The sequence below is a fragment of the Maniola hyperantus genome, chromosome 25 (assembly GCF_902806685.2).
Source record: "Maniola hyperantus chromosome 25, iAphHyp1.2, whole genome shotgun sequence".
Lineage (NCBI taxonomy): Eukaryota > Metazoa > Arthropoda > Insecta > Lepidoptera > Nymphalidae > Maniola > Maniola hyperantus.
In genome coordinates this window covers 5,406,262-5,425,072 of record NC_048560.1, presented here as the reverse complement: position 1 = coordinate 5,425,072, position 18,811 = coordinate 5,406,262, and the positions used below count along the sequence as shown (strand labels likewise).

Here is an 18,811-nt window from a genome sequence, read left to right as displayed (position 1 = left end):
CTCACCCTAAGTGGGGAGGATGCGGCAAGCAAGGAACAACTTATCACTAAATTCAGATTTGCTTGCGGCTCAGCTCAGGTGGGGGAGCGGGTGCGTCCTGCGCGCGCGATGCCATACGTTCCATGCCGCTCGGCACCCACTCTCGATTAGAACACGTCCGCGGACGCACCCGCTCCCACTTAGGTCGCAGACTAAGTCAAAAGTTCAGTTCAATAAAACCACTAATATTCACTTATATCGAGTGTATTTCTGGATAAATTGGTTACAAAATACTTATCAACCGGCCGCTTGGACCGCATTTACAAGCTATCTGCAGTAGCAAAAGATCAAATGAAAACCATAAGTAGCCATTTTGATGAAGTTTCTTCACATTTACAATCTAAGTAATGTATAAAAAGCCGGACTGAAGTAGAAAAAAAAGAAATCACGCCCATAGTCGTGAACGAATTAATTTAGTTTGAGCTTATCTTACTCTTTAGTTATTTTATAGGAAAAATATATATAATAATTAGTATAATTTAAATTATTACATAATCGTCCCTTATGCTACACCGCGCAGTCGGTAAATATAGTTACATAATTCACTATATCTGTACAAATATGCCGACAGACCGTACGTTTTTGTTTCAAGCTTAAGGACAACTGACAGTATAAAAGAACCCTTTTTTTTCACTGAGAGCTCTACTCCTTTCGATTATAAAAAACCTGTTTTAAGACTACCTATAGTCGCGCAAAATTGTGAAATTCAAATATAGAACTGTTTTAAAATGCAATCCGGTAACTAACTACCCTCCTTTTACAATTAACAATACTGTTCAATTTCTAATCGTAGCTTTACATAATATCTAACACTACTATTATGTATGTTTTCACTGGAAACTCGATTATACAGACTATCAAGATTCAAGACACAATCTCCAATTTTATAATCCGGATAACCTCTTTTAATCAGTTTCCTACTTTATTTAAAAAAAAAAACAATAAATTAATAAAAATACATATTTTTTCTAACGTCAGTCAGTCTGGTTTTGCGCGACTATAATTAAACCACAGTTTAGCGAACGTACAGATCAGTAACGAGGGTACTTGGGCAGAACAGACGGGGATAGACGTTTCACAAACTCGTTTGGTTTAGTTCTACAGTATCCGACGAAATTTATCTCCTACGTGAGTGTGCAAGAACCATGCAAAAAAACTGCCAACCTCATTAAAAAACTCACGATTTGACAGATAATAGCCGCTGCCAAATCATGGAAATTGTATGGAAATGATAAGCCCCATGAATCGTAGTAGCAGTGAAACTTAAATAGTTTCACTGACGTCAACGGACGGTTTTTTGGCGTCAACGAATAAACAACTTTTTTTTGTTTGCCGTCGACGCATTAACTATTTCAAAGTGACATTGCATCGCGTTTTGCAGTGTTGACGTCATCGACAATATAAACGTTGTTCAGTCTACAACATAAACTAGAAAAAACCTTTTATTGACTAGTTTCATCATCGACGATAAAGTCTCGTTGCCGTCGACCTTCAACAACCCCATCTAGTCGATACTTTGAAGCTCATTTGCAGGCATAATTAATACGGTCGTTTCTCCTCTGTACGCTCGCTAGACTGCGGCCGATCGTAGCACACGGTGCGTGGTCGAACATTGCGGGTAAATGCGTTTACTGGCGGTCCGTGGCGCGCAGTTTCTCTTCGACGGCCTCTTGGGAGGCTTCGGAGAGGTCGGTCGCTTGGATGTACTTCTGTACGCCTACCAGCGACTTCTTCAGCGCATCGAATGAGCTGCCGAACAGAAAAATAACAGTCAGCCTTAAAGAAGTTATCATTCAAAGTCAAAGTCAAATGGTTTGTTCAAAATAGGTAATAAATTACACTTTTTGATAGTCGGTTGTTGCATTTGTAAGATGATGAAATAGTGGTGATAATTTTTACGCGAACTTAAAACTAAAACCACAAACTCAGCCGGGTATTTTAGGAGGTATATCATTTCTTGGAACAGTTGGCAACACTGCTTCCTAAGTACCAGTGTTGCCAAGAAATGCACGGTAGCCAACTATCTCTATAATATAAAAATGAATCACAAAATGTGTTGCTCATCGCAAATCTCGAGAACAGCTGAACCGATTTCGCAATTTTTTTTAATAATATTCCTTGAAGTACGAGGATGGTTCTTACAGAGAGAAAAATTTAATTCAACCTCCTCCTCAATTTTCTAAACTCCACCCGAGCGAAGCCGGGGCAGGTCAGCTAGTGCTATATAAATGTGCTATGCTTTTCACGGAACAACGAAAATGCACAATGCTATTTTTTTTTAATGCGCTAAATCTTGCGATTAAAAACTCAGCCCTAAAATTTGCATAATTTATTGTTCTTGGTATCCAGAATTTTGTAAATGAAATAAAACTTTATAGGCTGAGTTTATTATGGGCTCTCCTCAGACCTGGGCGTGTTTGGAACCCTCGAAGCTTTTAGTAGAAGTTTATGTAATTAATTATTACAAATGCGATTATTTACCAAACAGCTGTGTTACCTATTTTGAATAAATGATTTGACTTTGAGGAAAGTGAAGGTATAAAATAAACATTTGATATAATTATTATGCTGTAATAAATGTAGCGTGCCATGGGGTGGCATTGGATAGCATGCCGTGGGGTGGCGTGACATGCCGTCGCGTGTTACAAGTGCTTTTTTTAAAATTCAGATACAAGTTAGCCCTTGCCTGCAATCTCACCTGGTGGTAAGTGATGATGGAGTCTTAGATGGACGCGGGCTAACCTGGAAGGGGTATGGCAGTTTTTATTAAACCCATGCCTCTTTTGTTTTTACACGGCATCGTACCGGAACGCTACATCGCTTGGCGGCACGGCACGTTGTCGGTAGGGTGGCAACTAGCCACGGCCGAAGCCTGCCGCAGTACTCACCTAGAGTACAACATCTTCTTCTTGACCTTGGCAGTGTCTGGGCACCACGACATGAGGAAGAGCTTCTGTTTCTTGCTCGCCTCCGACGTGCCTTGACACTGGTGTGTGTATTCAAAGTCGAACAGTCCATATCTGGAATAGATTATACAAACATACTGACATTGTTATATTTTTACTACTATACTGATGACTTCCTGTGGATTTAGTATACTTAAAATCCTAAAGAAACCAATTCGCTGGGATAAAAAGTTAGGCTATGTCACTCTCCAGGTCTTAACTATACCCGTGCAAAAAATCATGTCAATCTGAAAGACAAACCAATAAACCAACAAACAAACACTTTAGCATTTATAATAGTAGTATGGTTGCATCGTGTGTTTAAGCAATTAAATAAATCGTGAGGAAACCTGCATGCATGAAAGTTCTCTAAGGTGTGTGAAGTCTGCCAATACGCATTTGGCTTGCATGGTAGACTATCACCAAACTTTTCTAATTCAGAGAGAAGACCTGTGCTCAGTAGAGATGGGTTGATGATAATTATGAGGGACATAAGAAGTTCATGCTTGTCGTAAGGGAGACTAAATAGTCCAACAATAAATAAATAAAAAAATAAAATAAAATATTCCAAACCTCACTCCCTGAAGCCCTCGGCAACCTGGGGGTCTACTCGGCTTCTAGAGCGAGCTTGGATGGCTGGAGTGAAGACTTCGGCGGGGAATGCACGCACAACAGACATTTAAGTGAGCACATTTAAGTGTGAAAACCAGCCCAGAGAGAAGAAGAAACAACTCACCTGCACTCGCCGGTGCCGCCTTTCTGCAGATCCTCAAGGAATTGGTCATATTCAGCGTTGCGCCCGCCGACGGTCTCGACGTCGATCTGCTTCTCGTCGCGGATGTAGAACACCACGTAGCGGTGCTTCTTATCTTTCTTTATCTCTTCGTACGTGGTTTTGCACGCGTCCGAGACTGTAACACCGGACGCCTGGAAAAGAGTTGAAACATTGTGTAAAGTAACGTACATAATACATACCTACAACTATTCAGTCAGTTATCCTGAATAAGTACATGACGTAATGACAAAATATGGCAGATATAACAAAAAAATATATTATATATAACAAGACAAAAAAATAAGAAAGTTTTGTATTATCAAATTCTGCCTAGTTATAGTTTATACTTTAGTCGATTTTAGTTTGTTACCTACCTAGTTAGTGATTTTATACTGTGCCTAATTTTTCATATGCGTACTATGCCCGTGTGACGGACATAATTATTATTATAAGTATTAATCTCTCATTGGAGACTTGGTTTAACTGTTTTTATATATTATATACTATCTATATTTCTCATTGTAACTGTTTATCTCTACAGAATAAATTTAATTAAATTAAATTAAAATTCGGATACAGGTTAGCCCTTGACTGCAATCTCACCTAGTGGTAAGTGATGATGTAGCCTAAGGTGGTAGCGGGCTAGTCTGGAAGGGGTATAGCAGTTTTTATTAAACCCATACCCCTTTGGTTTCTACACGGCAGCGTACAGGAACGATAAATCGCTTGGCGGCACGGCTTTGCTGGTAGGGTGGTAACTAGCCACGGCCGAAGCCTCCCACCAGACCGGACCAGAAATTTAGAAATTATAAAATTCCAAACCCTGCCAGGAATCGAACCCGGCACCTCCCACTAATAACACCACAGCGCTTACCACTGCGCCAGGGAGGTCGTCAAAAGTGAAACATCTAAGTTTTGTTTATAATAGAGGAAATAATAGAATAGAATAGAATAGAATATGTTTTTATTCAAGTAGACTTTTTACAAGCGCTTTCGAATCGTCGGGTAGTTTTCATTTAGCAAGTTTTAATTTTGAATATCTTTATTACTCCGTCATATAACATTGTTTTCAATAATTTTAGTCCTATTTACAAAATTATCATAGTTCTCATGCATTTTCGAGGTAGGTTTAGTGCCGAGAGTAGTTGGCAACGCTGTTTAAAACTTCTTGGCCAAAACTAATGTTTTAATCAATTTAATTATTCCGTATTTTAAGACTAACGACTTCCAAGACATACTGGTACACGATACTAGGTTAAGAGCTTTAAAGTAAGTAGGGTACTCTGTCAAAATATACTATTTCGTTCGTCATAAATCTATCCTGTCGCGTTCACATAATGAGCACCTGGCGTTACACATCTTACTATTTTAGTTCTCTTTAGTACTTTGTAAATATAATATGTGAGAGCAATTTGTTTACTAATGTCAAAACAATACTGTGGGATGGTAGGGTTAGTAAAAAACCGGCCAAGTGCGAGTCAGGCTCGCGCACCGAAGGTTCCGTAATACAGTCGTAATTTTTCTACATTTTGCACGATAATTCAAAAAATAAATAAAAATCTGTTTTAGAATGCACAGGTGAAGACCTTTCATATGATACCCCACTTGATATAGTTATCTCACTACGAAAATTGAAAATACTAATTATTTATTAGTTTATGAACACAATTTAATTTTTTTGTGTAATGTAGTTTTAACAAAAATAGTAAATTCTATTATCAAAATCTTAAAAGTTGAAAGGTATAAGTAGGCAGACGAACTTTCTAGCAAATTAAAGAGGATGCGAATACTCTAAAATTTAGGTGTGCTCAGAATCAGTACCACACTATCAGTTTAGAGATTGTGTATGCCAGAATTAGCCACAATGTATTGTTATTTTTTGTTTGAAGCAACCAAAACTTGTGCATGTCTGTCGATACATCTCCTAGGCAGACGCACGTGTTGGTTATGCGTGTCTGCATTTAGACGGCCGATGCGTCTATTTATATACGCCCATGCGGGTGGGTACACCACCCGATGCGACTCGCTTTCGTCTACAGATAAATAATGTAGAGTTCAATTCATTGATACAGTTTAGAAAGGGGAGTTTTATCGAAAAAATATTTTAACTTTTTTTATGAAGTAGGGTCTTTGGTCTACGCACTGGAAAGCGCAGCGTTGGAAGACTTGGGTGGATAGACGACGTCAAACGAGTCGCAGGGAACCTTTGGATTCAGGCGCAAGACCGTGGTGTGTGGAATACATATTATGGCCCAGCAGTGGACGTCTATCGGTTGATAATGATGATGAGGGGAGGGTCTTGGATCTGGCATGATTCTCGTATAGTCGTATTGGGTCTACCTATTAATCTGATTTGGCTTGTGTTATGGAAAGCAAAGATGATGTCTAGGTTCGAGCGTATTTGCTTTGAAGATGTACGAACGATTTTAAGAACTAAATGACTAGTAAAGATTAATAAAAATGGTACCATTTCAAAGGCTATACTGTAAAATTTAAATTAATACCAAATTAATTAAAATTAGACCCGTATTTCAGGAGCTATCCTGGTTTAAGTAAGAAAAAGACTCTACATTGACCCCCTAAAAAAGCGCATGGTATCAACAATCGGCTGGTACCTACACGTTGACCGGTACATATGTACATATTATATCCGCTGAATTCGACCCGTGACCTTGTACCATAATGGATACCTCACCTATAGAAGCATGCAGAAATTGTTTCCTAACTGCAACAAGGGCTTAGTCAGCGGGTTGTCACACGGCAGCTCCACATATGCCAGTCTTGTAGACACATCTTGTAGTCATGTGGAGCTGCCGTGTCGTGCCGTGCCGAAAGCTTACAAACACTTTCGGGAGATTAGAGACTTCATACAGAGACCAAGAACTGGATGGCGCTGGTGCACTTCAGAATAGAATAGAATAGAATGTTTTTTTATTCATGTAAACTTTTTAAAAGTGCTTATGAATAGTCAGGTAGTTTTAATTTACCACTGGTTCGGAATGCCGTTCCTACCGAGAAGAACCAGCAAGAAACTCGGCGGTTGCTCTTTTTAATTTTTCAATTTACAATGTTATTATACCGTACTATACAAGCCATTGCAGCCCCGTGCATTGCTGGAGCGAGTCAAATCCAAGCTTTTTTATCGTTTACATAGTCTGCGACTGTATAATATGCTTTTTTTAGGAGCATACTTTTAACACATTTTTTAAACTTGTGTAAAGGCAAGTCTAAAATTGCTTGTGGAATTTTATTATAAAATATTACACTCATTCCCATAAATGACTTTCGCACCTTCCAGAGGCGGAGCGCAGGAGAGGAGCAGAGAGAAACGACCGTTTAATCGTGCCAACTTCTCTTCGAAATCTTCATTTGACTGGTGTCGACGGCCAGCAGGAGCTCAGGCAAGTTCGTGAGAAAAGTCCTAGATCTTGGAATTGTTTACACGCCTTTTAAACATAGCCTTGCCTTGAGTAATGCACTTGCATTGCAAAATTGCAAAATCTCTAACATTACAATTGCATAGCAAATAAAGGATTTATTGATTGTAATAAAGTATCATCTAGGTAAAATACCTGCGATAATGACATTGAATTGAAGATAATAATTATTTATCGTAAGTTTACAGATTGTACGAGTGATTAAACGGTGACGCGGAGGAATCAGTAATTGATTAAATATTATTGCAAAAATAACAGTCATGACTATTGACTATCTTCCATCATAAACTTTATCATTACCAGCCATGAGATCACATCTAAGCACAAAGTTGTGGATAGAAAAATCCGCACATGACTCATCCTTATAGAATTCTTCTGTCCACAACTTTGTGCTTGGATATGATCTCATGACAAGTGATGATGCAGTCTATGATGAAAGATGGTGTTACGGCGATTTCGCACTGCACTTCCGTCATCCGTGAGAATACCAGCGATTATCTACGACATTGGTCATAAGCTACCACACAAAACAAAAAGGAACGTATTTTCACGGACTCGGATCGGATGCAGTGCGTAACCGCTCTTACTCATATTTTCTTCGTCGTAACACTCATGAATGATTGTGGTCATTACGAAGTCAGAGTGAACTAGTGTGAGGGAACTCTCGGTTTGATCCTGAATCGACGATTATGTCAAATATTAGGCTATGGGGACGTTAATCAATGAAATAGGGCTACCCTACCAATAAGGCTACCTGCGTCAAATGTAGGTACTAACATTTGACGCCTGCCAGTGACGTTGAAGCATCGACGTTTTGTTAGAAGTTTCCTAACTTTCGTGAACTGTGACCAATAGACGTTTTTGGGGGCAAATGTTATGCACGTTATATGATACTAGTAACTAGCTTAGGCTTGGACTTTGTCCGCATGGACTTCACAAATTTCACCCCCTTAGGGGTTGAATTTTCAAATATCCTTAGCGGATGCCTACGTCATAATAGCTTCTGCATGCCAAATTTCAGCCCGATCCGTCCAGCAGTTTGAGCTATGCGTTGATAGATCAGTCAGTCAGCCAGCAACCTTTTCCTTTTATATATATTTAGATAACACATGCGCTTTAGTTTCTCAATGAGAAGAACCGTTTACAAACGACGAATACAAACAATGTGGAAAGAATATAATCAGCTTAGTGATGAGATACTAGTAAATAGGCGACGGTTAATATTAGAAGCGAGTGACGACAAACGGGCAAGCCCACACAGTATAGAATCTTTGGTAATTTTACGTTCTGGACATTTGTTAGTTTGCTCTCAATAATTAAAGTTTGTTTAAAGCTTTGTAGGCTTCTTTGCAGTCGGGTTTTTTTTAATGTAACTAACTAATTAATAATATGCTTACTTTTTCTAATCGTGTTATTAGACCTAACTTCCTACCAAATTTGATGATTCTAGTTTTACGAGAAGTATCCTATAGGTTTCTTAACAGACAAACAGACAGACAACAAAGTGATCCTATAAGGGTTCCCTTTTTCCTTTTGAGGTACGGAACCCTAAAAATAAATATACCCTAAGTAGCTGGTATTTTAAAAGTTTGTTACGTCGACATAAGTCGTCACCTTCGCTATTAGCAAAATAAACAACGTTTACTTAAGTATCAGTATGGTTTCACTTAATGTGAAATAATATTATTTGCATAGGAATCCCAACGAACCGTCTCAATAGTGTTGCTAGTGAAAAATATGCGCTTTCAGTTTAATTCACTCAGTATTCAGTAAGACTATGACATACCTAGTTATTTTTGTGATTGTCTGAATTTATAGTATGGTATTCTTGCTGTAGCTGTATTTTAGCCAACGCGAGAGTCAATCAGCGGGTCGATTGCGGAAAAACTGGATCAATCGTTATTGCAATCTCAATTGTTGCGATTGGCTAAATTTATGTTATTCTTGGCAACAACTAAAATTTTAAACCCCTATTCCACCCCCTTAGGGTTTGAATTTTCTAAAATCCTTTCTTAGCGGATGCCTACGTCATAATAGCTATCTGCATGCCAAATTTCAGCCCGACCCGTCCAGTAGTTTCAGGTGTGCGTTGATAGATCAATCAGTCAGTCAGTCACCTTTTTCTTTTATTTATTTAGATATCGTCTATTCAGGATGGTATGGTGAACTAAAATCAAAGAAAAATAGGGCAACCTAGCGTCAAATAGACTAACTAACATTTGAGGCCTATCAGTGACGTCGAAGCCTCGACGCGATGTTATGTTAGAAGTTCCCTAACTGCCGTAAACTGTGGTGCTGCAACGAAGGGCGCAATATATCAGCAGTTCTCAGAACAAGGACTATTAGAAGTAGCCCTATTGTGACACTTACTGTTAGAGCGAGATAGCTAAATGCATTTAAGCTCTTATTAGAACGTGACAAAATGATTATGTCTTGTCCTTATCACCGTGGCCACTTTTTTGTTTGCCAAAATGTATTTGTACGTGAGGTTTTGGCAAACAACGTGAAGTGAGGTTATGCTGACTCAAGTATTGTAAATAAATAATTGATTCGTTTTGTTGTTTTGTTGTTTTTGAAGTTATTGTGCAATGGTGGGTTGCAGTATACTAGGCTACAATAGCCGAAGCGAACGTAAAATAGACGGAATAACATTTCACAAGTACCTCTGCTTGAGCGAGAGGGACTGAGGGGGCCACGCTAGTTTCATATCTGGACATACCTATCTGATATCTACTCGTGTGATATCTGTGCCGCAGAGTTAGTATCGATTTCCTAGACAACATGTAACATCGAGGAAAGATACGCTAGTGTTTGGTTTGCTCTAGCTGCGGTCTGTTCTGCATAAGAATTTTTATTAAAGTCAATTTTGATGACTTATAACTTTGTAGACTTTAAGATATACAGGTTGTAATCAGAACGCTAGCAAAAACGAAGACAGGCGATAGTACTAATACCACACAAAAAAACAAAACGCGAAACATAAATTTTAAAAATCCCATATTTTGTAAAAGTTCACGATGTATTGCAAATAAAATATCTCGGAGTCAATGCCACGTCTAGGCGGGTCATTGGCCCGAGTTTTGCGCGCTTTACATTGCGGGTTTGAAAGATACTAAATCACTAAAACTACAAAATGAGGGGTTACACCCTGTATTTAGGGTCTAGAAAAAAATGTAGATAGCCTAGTGGTTATGACGTCCGCCTTCTTGTCGGGAGGTCGAGGGTTCGATCCCGGGCATGCACCTCCAACTTTTGGGAGTGCTTGAGTTTAAGGAAAACATCGTGAGGAAACCTGCAGAGTTCTCCACAATGTTCTCAAATATGTGTGAACTGTGAACTCAGCTAATCTGCACTTGGTCAGAGCGTGACGGACTATGGCCTAAGCCCTTCTCATTCCGGGAGGAGACCTGTGGTCCATGCTAAATACCTAGTAGGTCGGCTATGGGTGATCATGATGTTGATCAATGCAAAAAATATGTCGATGGAAGGACATACTAAGAAACAAACACACGCATTTATGAATAAAACTAGGTGATGAATATAAGGTTTTTAAAAATAGCCTGTCACTTTCCAGATCTTTAACTATATCCATGCAAAAAATCACGTCGATCTATTGCGGCATGATTGAAGGACAAACCAACAAACATACATTCGCATTAATAATATGGGTAGTGACTAATGCCCGCGATTTCGTCCGCGTGAATTTAGGTTTTTCGAAAATCCCGTGGGAACTCTCAATTTTCCGGGATAAAAAGTATGTTATTAATACTAATTAGTCAAATTCATAGGTTTAATCGCCAAGAGCTGTCGGAAACGCATCTATCGGCCTCGTCATGAAATGTTGTTAGAATGAAAATCAGCCCCCCAATTGTGTAAGAATAACCATTTCATGGCTATCGCAATCGTCAAGAATTCTGCCCTTTGATTAGCTGTGAAAAAATGTAAACAGCGAATCAACCAATGAAAGGGCAGAATTTCTTGACGATTGCGATAGCCATGAAATGGTTATTCTTACACAATTGGGGGGCAGACTTGAATAAAATATTTGTCGTTGCGAGACAAGGATTTCCTTTGGGGACACATTAACCGGAAGGCACTGTCCCAACGGGGGATGGACTCTGTTATCGAATGATGATATTAATAAACCGGCCAAGTGTGAGTCAGGCTCGCGCAATGAGGGATCCGTACTACAGTCGTATTTTTTCGACATTTTGCACGATAATGCATAAAAATAAATAAAAATCTGTTTTAGAATGTACATGTGAAGACCTTTCATAATGATACCCCACTTGATATAGTTATCTCACTTCGAAAGTTGAAAATACTAATTATTAGTTCATGACCACAATTTAATTTTTTTTGTGTGATCTAACCCTAAATTCACGGTTTTCAGATTTTTTCCCAAATGTCAGCTATAAAATCTACCTACCTGCCAAATTTCATGATTCTAGGTCAACGGGAAGTACCCTGTAGGTTTCTTGACTGTCAGACAGACAGACAGACAGACAACAAAGTAACTAAATAAGGATTCCGTTTTTCCTTTTGAGGTACGGAACCCTAAAAATGTTGTAGGTACTTTGGACTGTACTAGCTTATGCTCGCGACTTTGTCCGCGTGGACTACACAAACTTCAAACCCCTATTTCACCCCCTTAGGGGTTGAATTTTCAAAAACCCTTTCTTAGCGGATGCCTACGTCATAATAGTTATCTGCATGCGAAATTTCAGCCCGATCCGTCCAGTAGTCTGAACTGTGCGTTGATAGACCAATCAGTCAGTCACCTTTTCCTTTTATGTATTTAAAATTATTGAAGTGCGATAAATACCGATGCTCAAACCGGTTTCATTAGAAAGGCAATAATGCGAAGATATGTTTAGAGTTTTTTTAGCGTAGTAGCATACGCCGTGTATGCGCTGGTGCCTATAAATAATAAAACTATAACTCGACGATTTCTATACATTAAATATAGACTCGTCTGTAAAAGGATCTGGGAGCCCATTGTTTTTCTAAGAAGACTCCTCCCATATTATGATTAATGATCGTTAGAAATGATGAATACGACAAGAAGTAAGGTCATGACTTGTGATTTTAGAAAAAGTCGCAGTTAGTAAAATTCGTATCAATCAATCAGCCTACTTAAAGCTTAATATTTAATTGTTTATTTTTTTTTATTTAGAGGTGTTTTTTTTAAATTCATTATAGGTATACGCTTGACCACAATCACACCTGATGGAAAGTGATGATGTGGCCTAAGATGGGACGCGAAATGTTTTGGAGGAATTAAACCTCCAACCTCCCAAATATGAGGCGGACGTTCTAACCACTAGGCTATCTAAAAAAGTCTAAAAAAACAAAATATGTTGAATCAACAAGATCGTTATAAAATCTAGATTCTAGTCTACAGCCACCATACACTTGACCCTTAAAAAAAGCACAGATAACAGCATCCCTCTACAATATCAAACCAGCAGCCCTCTTAAAAAGATCGAAGGGTGAGAGGCGAACGACCTCCGCCGCTCTGACGTCAGGTCAATGACTCACGCCAATGACATCGATTCGGCCGCGAATTCATTGTCAAATGTACTGTGACTGATCGCGGCTTTATTGCAAAGGTCAAGAATGCTATACACAAGTACCAGCTTGATGTATTGGATTCGGTGGACCGTTGCGCTAGAACTCATAGGCGACGAAACCTTGGTCAAGTCTAAGCTCCAAAATTTAGAACATGGGTGTAAGGTGGGCGACTGTCGGTATTGTACATGATATATTTCAGTGTTTTTGTGATTTTGAGTTCGTAGGTACAGTACACGGCCTACAGCAATGAACATCGGCCTTTAGAATGACATTTCGGCGTTGTAGAGCGGTGTCTCCGTCACTCATACCTATATACAGCGCTCTACTAATCTGCTATCTCCTTCTACAGGTCGATGTACATTACTTTCGGTCGCGTACTGTAGGTACATAACATGTACAGAAGCCTCATTTCGCAAAGGCATTTTTTTTTTTTTTTTTTTTTTTTTTAATAGATATAGCGAGCAAGCGAGCAGGCGGGTCACCTGATGTTAAGTGATTACCGCCGCCCATGAACATTTGCAGCACCAGAGGAGCCGCCGATGCGTTGCCGGCCTTTTAGGAATTTGTTGGTCCGCCCCTTGAATAACCCCATGTTATAATCTAGTGGGAACACCGCTGATGGGAGTTGGTTCCACAGTTTGCACGTGCGTGGAAAGAAGGATCTGGCGCAGCGGACGGTCGAAGTGCACCAGACACCCAGATGGTGAGGGTGAAATTCCTTACGGAGCATTTAAATAAATAGCGACTCTTGGTGACAGAATAAAGTGGAAATCAGCTCGCACAGCATTGCAGTCTAAAGTTTAATATGAATAGTATGTATATATATATATATATATATATATATATATACATATCTAAATATATAAAAGAGAAATACCACTCACTCACTGACTGACTGACTAATCACGAAATCTCAGAAACTATAAAGCCTACAAACTTGAAATTTGGAAGGTAGGTTCTTTCTAGGACGTAGGTATCAGCTAAGAAACGGTTTTGAAAAATTCCCCCCTGTATAATTCAATTTGGGAAATTCCCCCCTTAAGGGTGGTAAAATAGGGGGGCAATGTTTTTATAGAAAAGTTTTAACAATTGTTATTTTTACTTGAAATTTAGGCTATTTCTAGGGGGTAGGTATCAGATAAGAAAGGATCTAACTAAATTCCCCCCCTAAGGGAGTAAAATGGGGGTGGAAGGGTTATATGAAAATCCTACGTTTTTGAAGTTAGAAATATGAAAATTGGCATTTAGGTATTCTGGGTTCCGTGTCTTAAGGTGAGATTGAGTGAGTAGGTAAGTGCGGCCTTTTGCAGCGGGAAAATTTCAGCTCTCATGTAAAACCAGTACGTGGACAAAGTCGCGGGCATCTGCTAGTATATATATATGTATATGGGTTTAAATAAAAGTAATGATGCAAAGGTGTCTAGGAGTCATAATAAAAGGGCCTTGCGATAATAGTTCTTGTTAGATAATGTGATGAATTCTACAAGTCTAGGATGCAACACTCATCTAGGCAGATCTATTCATGCTTGCCTTTCAAATTACATCCATAGAAATTGGTATTTAAGCTTTCAATTAAGATATAGCTACGTTATCACGATATTTGAAAACTCCAGTAGAGCAAAGCCGGGGCGGGTCACCTAGTTAGAACATATTATTATAACTATTAATACATGCTAGCTAGACTTGCTGGCTTTGTAACGGATCAGTATATATTTTATGCGCATAATATTAAAAACTGCAGACTATTAATTTAAAAGTTAATGAATTATTATGGATAGCAGACTAATAGTGTGTCATCTACTTTGTATGTAGTGTGAAAAAGTATATATTATGCAGTATGCATTAAGATTGTAACAGTAAAGAAAATAAATATAAGGAGATTACAATGCACTGGGCGCATTTGGAACCATCGTAGCTTTAGTTTTAAGTTTGCGTATCACCGTTTTTTTTTTTTTTTTTTTTTTAAAAAGAATATTAGCCATATTAAATGACTAATATTCCCCTTTCCTCTCCAATTAAGCGTCAGGCTTGTGCTAGGAGTAGGTACGACAATAGTGCAACGGGCGGGGTTTGAACCGTCGACCTTTCGGTTTTGAGTCCACTCCTACACCGGTTGAGCTATTGAGGCTCTAATTATCACCACTTTATCTTACAAATCCAACAACTGACAATCAAAAAGAGTAATTTATTACCTACTAACTTATGCTCGCGACTTCGTCCGCGTGGACTACATATTTCAAACCCCTATTTTACCCCCTTAGGAGTTGAATTTCCAAAAATCCTTTCTTCTATCCTTTCAGCTATCTGCATGCCAAATTTCAGCCCGATCCGTCCAGTAGTTTGAGCCGTGCGTTGATAGATCAGTCAGTCAATCAGTCACCTTTTCCTTTTATATATTTAGATTTTGAATAAATTATTTGAATTTTGAATTTTTGTGTACTTTGTAGCAATTAAGTCTACAGTAAATACTTATCATATATTTATCATCATCAGGATCAACCATTTACTGGCCCACAACCACATTTGAGCACAGGTCTCCTTCTTAGAATGAGAAGGGTTTAGGGCTTAGTCTACCACACAGGCTGGGTTTTTTCAATCTTTCCCTAGAGTTTGCGATATGTCGAGATGGCAATTGGGGTATGAGGCAGGGGACGCCTCGCACCGAATTAGCACAGGGGTTGTGCGTGCATCCCCACCCAGATTGTCATCTCGACCTGTCGTGTACTAAAGTAGTAACAGGTTCAACAATAAAATGGTCTGTTAACACTTTAATAGTGACCTAGATATAATCCATCTTCTCATGTACACCACCTTGAATATAAAACCTGTAATGTTATACATAAAGCCAATGTCAATACATATACAGGGCACTTGTATATTTAATATTATCCATATAAGGAAAATCCTTATTAACCTGTAACTAGATGCAAACCACAATGTTTGGAATTATTATTATCACAGCATTTTAATGTCACTGTTTCAACTACAAAATAAGGCTTCAGATTAAAATAAAAGTCATAATCTGGGGCTAACAAAAGGCTTATGGCTTTAAGTGCGGAAACCAGCCCAGAGTGAATAAGAATTTAATAGGTTTATACAAAACATTCATACTAACATTCATACAAACCTATACGTTTTTATTTTATTTTATATATAGGTTACTTAGAAACAATATTTTTCAAAATATTGTATGGTCTTTTCTGACAATTTAGCAATTCTGCTATTTGGCAAAATAGACCATATTATTATGATAATTTTTATTAAATAACAACATTGCTAGAGTAACTTATCGATAGATTACAAATAAATTATTAATTTTGACTGTTGGTCAATACAGCCAAATAGAGAAAGTTTTCATTGATAGGGTAATATCAATGTATTCTGAACTTGAATTCTAAAGTATGTGAGTAAGTAATTATTGGTAACTAGCTTATGCTCGCGACTTCGTCCGTGTGGACTACACAAATTTCAAACCCCTATTTCACCCCCTTAGGGGTTGAATTTTCAAAAAACCTTTCTTAGCAGATGCCTACGTCATAATAGCTATCTGCATGCAAAATTTCAGTCAGATCCGTCCAGTAGAGCTGTGCGGTGATAGATCAGTCAGTCAGTCACCTTTTCTTTTTAGATGTATAATATTTAGATTAGTATTTTATTCTGTTTTACAATAATTTTCTTAAAAACCACTATGTTGCAACTTCAGATTGGACTACTTGTTTTGCATGGACTATATTTTATCAGACAATAATAGGAAGGCACTGAGGTCTTTGAAAGTGTAAAGGACCCTTAACATCGTCACAGACCACAGTAAAACGCCGCATGTCCTACACTAGCGTATTTTCATGTCATACGTGATACGTCATACCGGCGACTCGCTAATGATTAACCTGTAGTGAAAGTTACTGCGATAAAAAACTGGTGATTCATCTTAACCTATGACTCATTAGGCCTCAAACAACATCCATACTGAACACATAAGGGAACCATTTAGTTAAAATGTTACAATACGATTCGTATAAGAACTGATAACGGATTTATGTACTTATATAGATACAGATAGCAGGTTAGTAACCTTGGCATTGATAGTGGAATTTAGTGTATGTAAATGGTTATTTCAGTGACGAAGGGGGAAAGGAGACGCCCAGTCGATTCGCCCCCCAAAATAGACTTGAAATCGCAGTACAAGACACTATGCCATATATGGTTAAGTAGTAAAGCGACTGCGCATAGCAATGCCGCAGGTTCGATGCCCTCGCCGGCTGGCGACTGATAACCGCTAAACCACGAAAATTCAACGCGTAAACACCGCTACTTCGTCATAAAAGGCGGTGATACAGAAACCTTTCACATACTTAAGTGAAATTTAACACCATTCTACCCGGAAAGACTAACCGGGTCCTCAAGAGCACTTTTTGGGGCATAATTATCCAGCTAAAAACAACACGTGGCATAAAATCACTGAACGGTGACAACTTTTTCGATTGAAAAGGCGTGCGAAGTCGGCAGACTTGGCCAAATAATGGCCGACGGCCGCGCCGGTAGTAGACGGGCCGTAATGCGCCATTTTGACGAATTTTCACACGGTATTTTTTTAACAAAACATAGCACAATCGTGAAGCACTGCAATTTATTGTCATAACTTACCATTTTTTTATGTTAGGCACGTAAAAATTCCACCACTAAACTTCACTGACTCCACGACAACGGCGACCGGAACAACACTGATTTGTAACGTTGGCTAAGTGCAACTTCGTACTCGTAGCGACCAATCAGCGCATGTGTCAAAATTATCAAAATGGGTCAACACGGTAACTTTTTTGATTAAGTTTTAATTGGAAAATCACAACAATTTCGTGGAATGTTTATTTATACTGTTAAATTATTAAAAAAATATAAATTTTTACAAAAAATAACGATATAGAATACTATAATGTATTAATATTTTTATGCAGTGATGTCACAAGATGACAACTTTTCAAAATACTAGTAGCTCCGTTTCAGCACGTAATACGACTACAGAAATAAATAGAGATGATTTTATTTTAAAGAAACCTCAGATACGAAGAGATTAGATAAAATACGTAGGTCTTTTCAGCGTAGCGAAACAACTACTTCAAAACATCTCTTCACGTTTGGATTTTGATAACTACTCCAAGAGTGAGTCACTGGTGACGATAATATTTTAGCCAATAGGCGTAGAGTATTCAATAAATGTCCTTATATGGACTGGCGGAAACAGCCGCGAAAATCCTATGGCCGTTCGAATTAGCGCGGGTAATTTAGCACAATCATCATGATAAATAATTATTTCTAACATACTAATAGCTTTATTTATTTTATATAATGTTAATTATTATGTAAGCTTTTCTGATAATCTTTGATCTTTTGTAATAATATTGACTTTTCTTTATATTTCTAGGGTTCCATCAAAGAATTTGTATGTACTACTGTTCTATTCAAAGCAAGACCTACATAATATTAAAGAAAACTTGTCTATTTGTACATTTTTGAAGTGAAGCTGTGATAGCCTAGTGTTTAGGACGTCCGCCTTCTAATCGGAGGTCGGGGGTTCGATCCCAGACACGCAACTCTAACTTTTCGGAGTTATGTGCGTTTTAATTAATTAAATATCACTTGCTTTAACGGTGAAGGAAAACATCGTGAGGAAACTTGCATGCCTGAGAGTTCTCTATAATGTTCTCAAAGGTGTGTGAAGTCTACCATTCCGCACATGGTCAGCGTGGTAGACAATGGCCAAAACCCTTCTCACTCTGAGAAGAGACCCGTGCTCTGTAGTGAGCCGGTGATGATGTTAAAAGTTATAACCTTTGCAAACAACTATTTGCTTTTTTTAAAATACCTTTCCCTATCTGAAGTTTTATTCTATCATTGGCACCGATTCCTTTGTCTTTCTCTAAACTAAATTTAGAGTATCTGCATCCTTTTCTTTTTAACAATGCTAAAAAAAGGAATGGAACATGACTTTCAAATTTAAATACTCTAAATTTTAGTGCACAATACAAATTTAAACAGTAGGTTCG

The 18,811-nt window shown here is 38.3% G+C and overlaps 1 protein-coding gene across 1 annotated transcript; it reads right to left on the bottom strand.

Annotated features, from left to right (window-relative positions):
* Positions 1-227: 227 nt before the first annotated feature.
* tsr (Cofilin/actin-depolymerizing factor homolog tsr) lies at positions 228-17,908 on the bottom strand. Its single transcript, XM_069507270.1, has 4 exons — positions 17,415-17,908; positions 3,721-3,911; positions 2,928-3,059; positions 228-1,788 (listed from the first exon to the last, which is right to left on the bottom strand). The coding sequence occupies exons 1-4, from the start codon at positions 17,415-17,417 to the stop codon at positions 1,668-1,670; spliced, it is 447 nt and encodes a 148-aa protein (XP_069363371.1). The 5' UTR covers positions 17,418-17,908; the 3' UTR covers positions 228-1,667.
* Between the last annotated feature and the right edge of the window lie 903 nt (positions 17,909-18,811).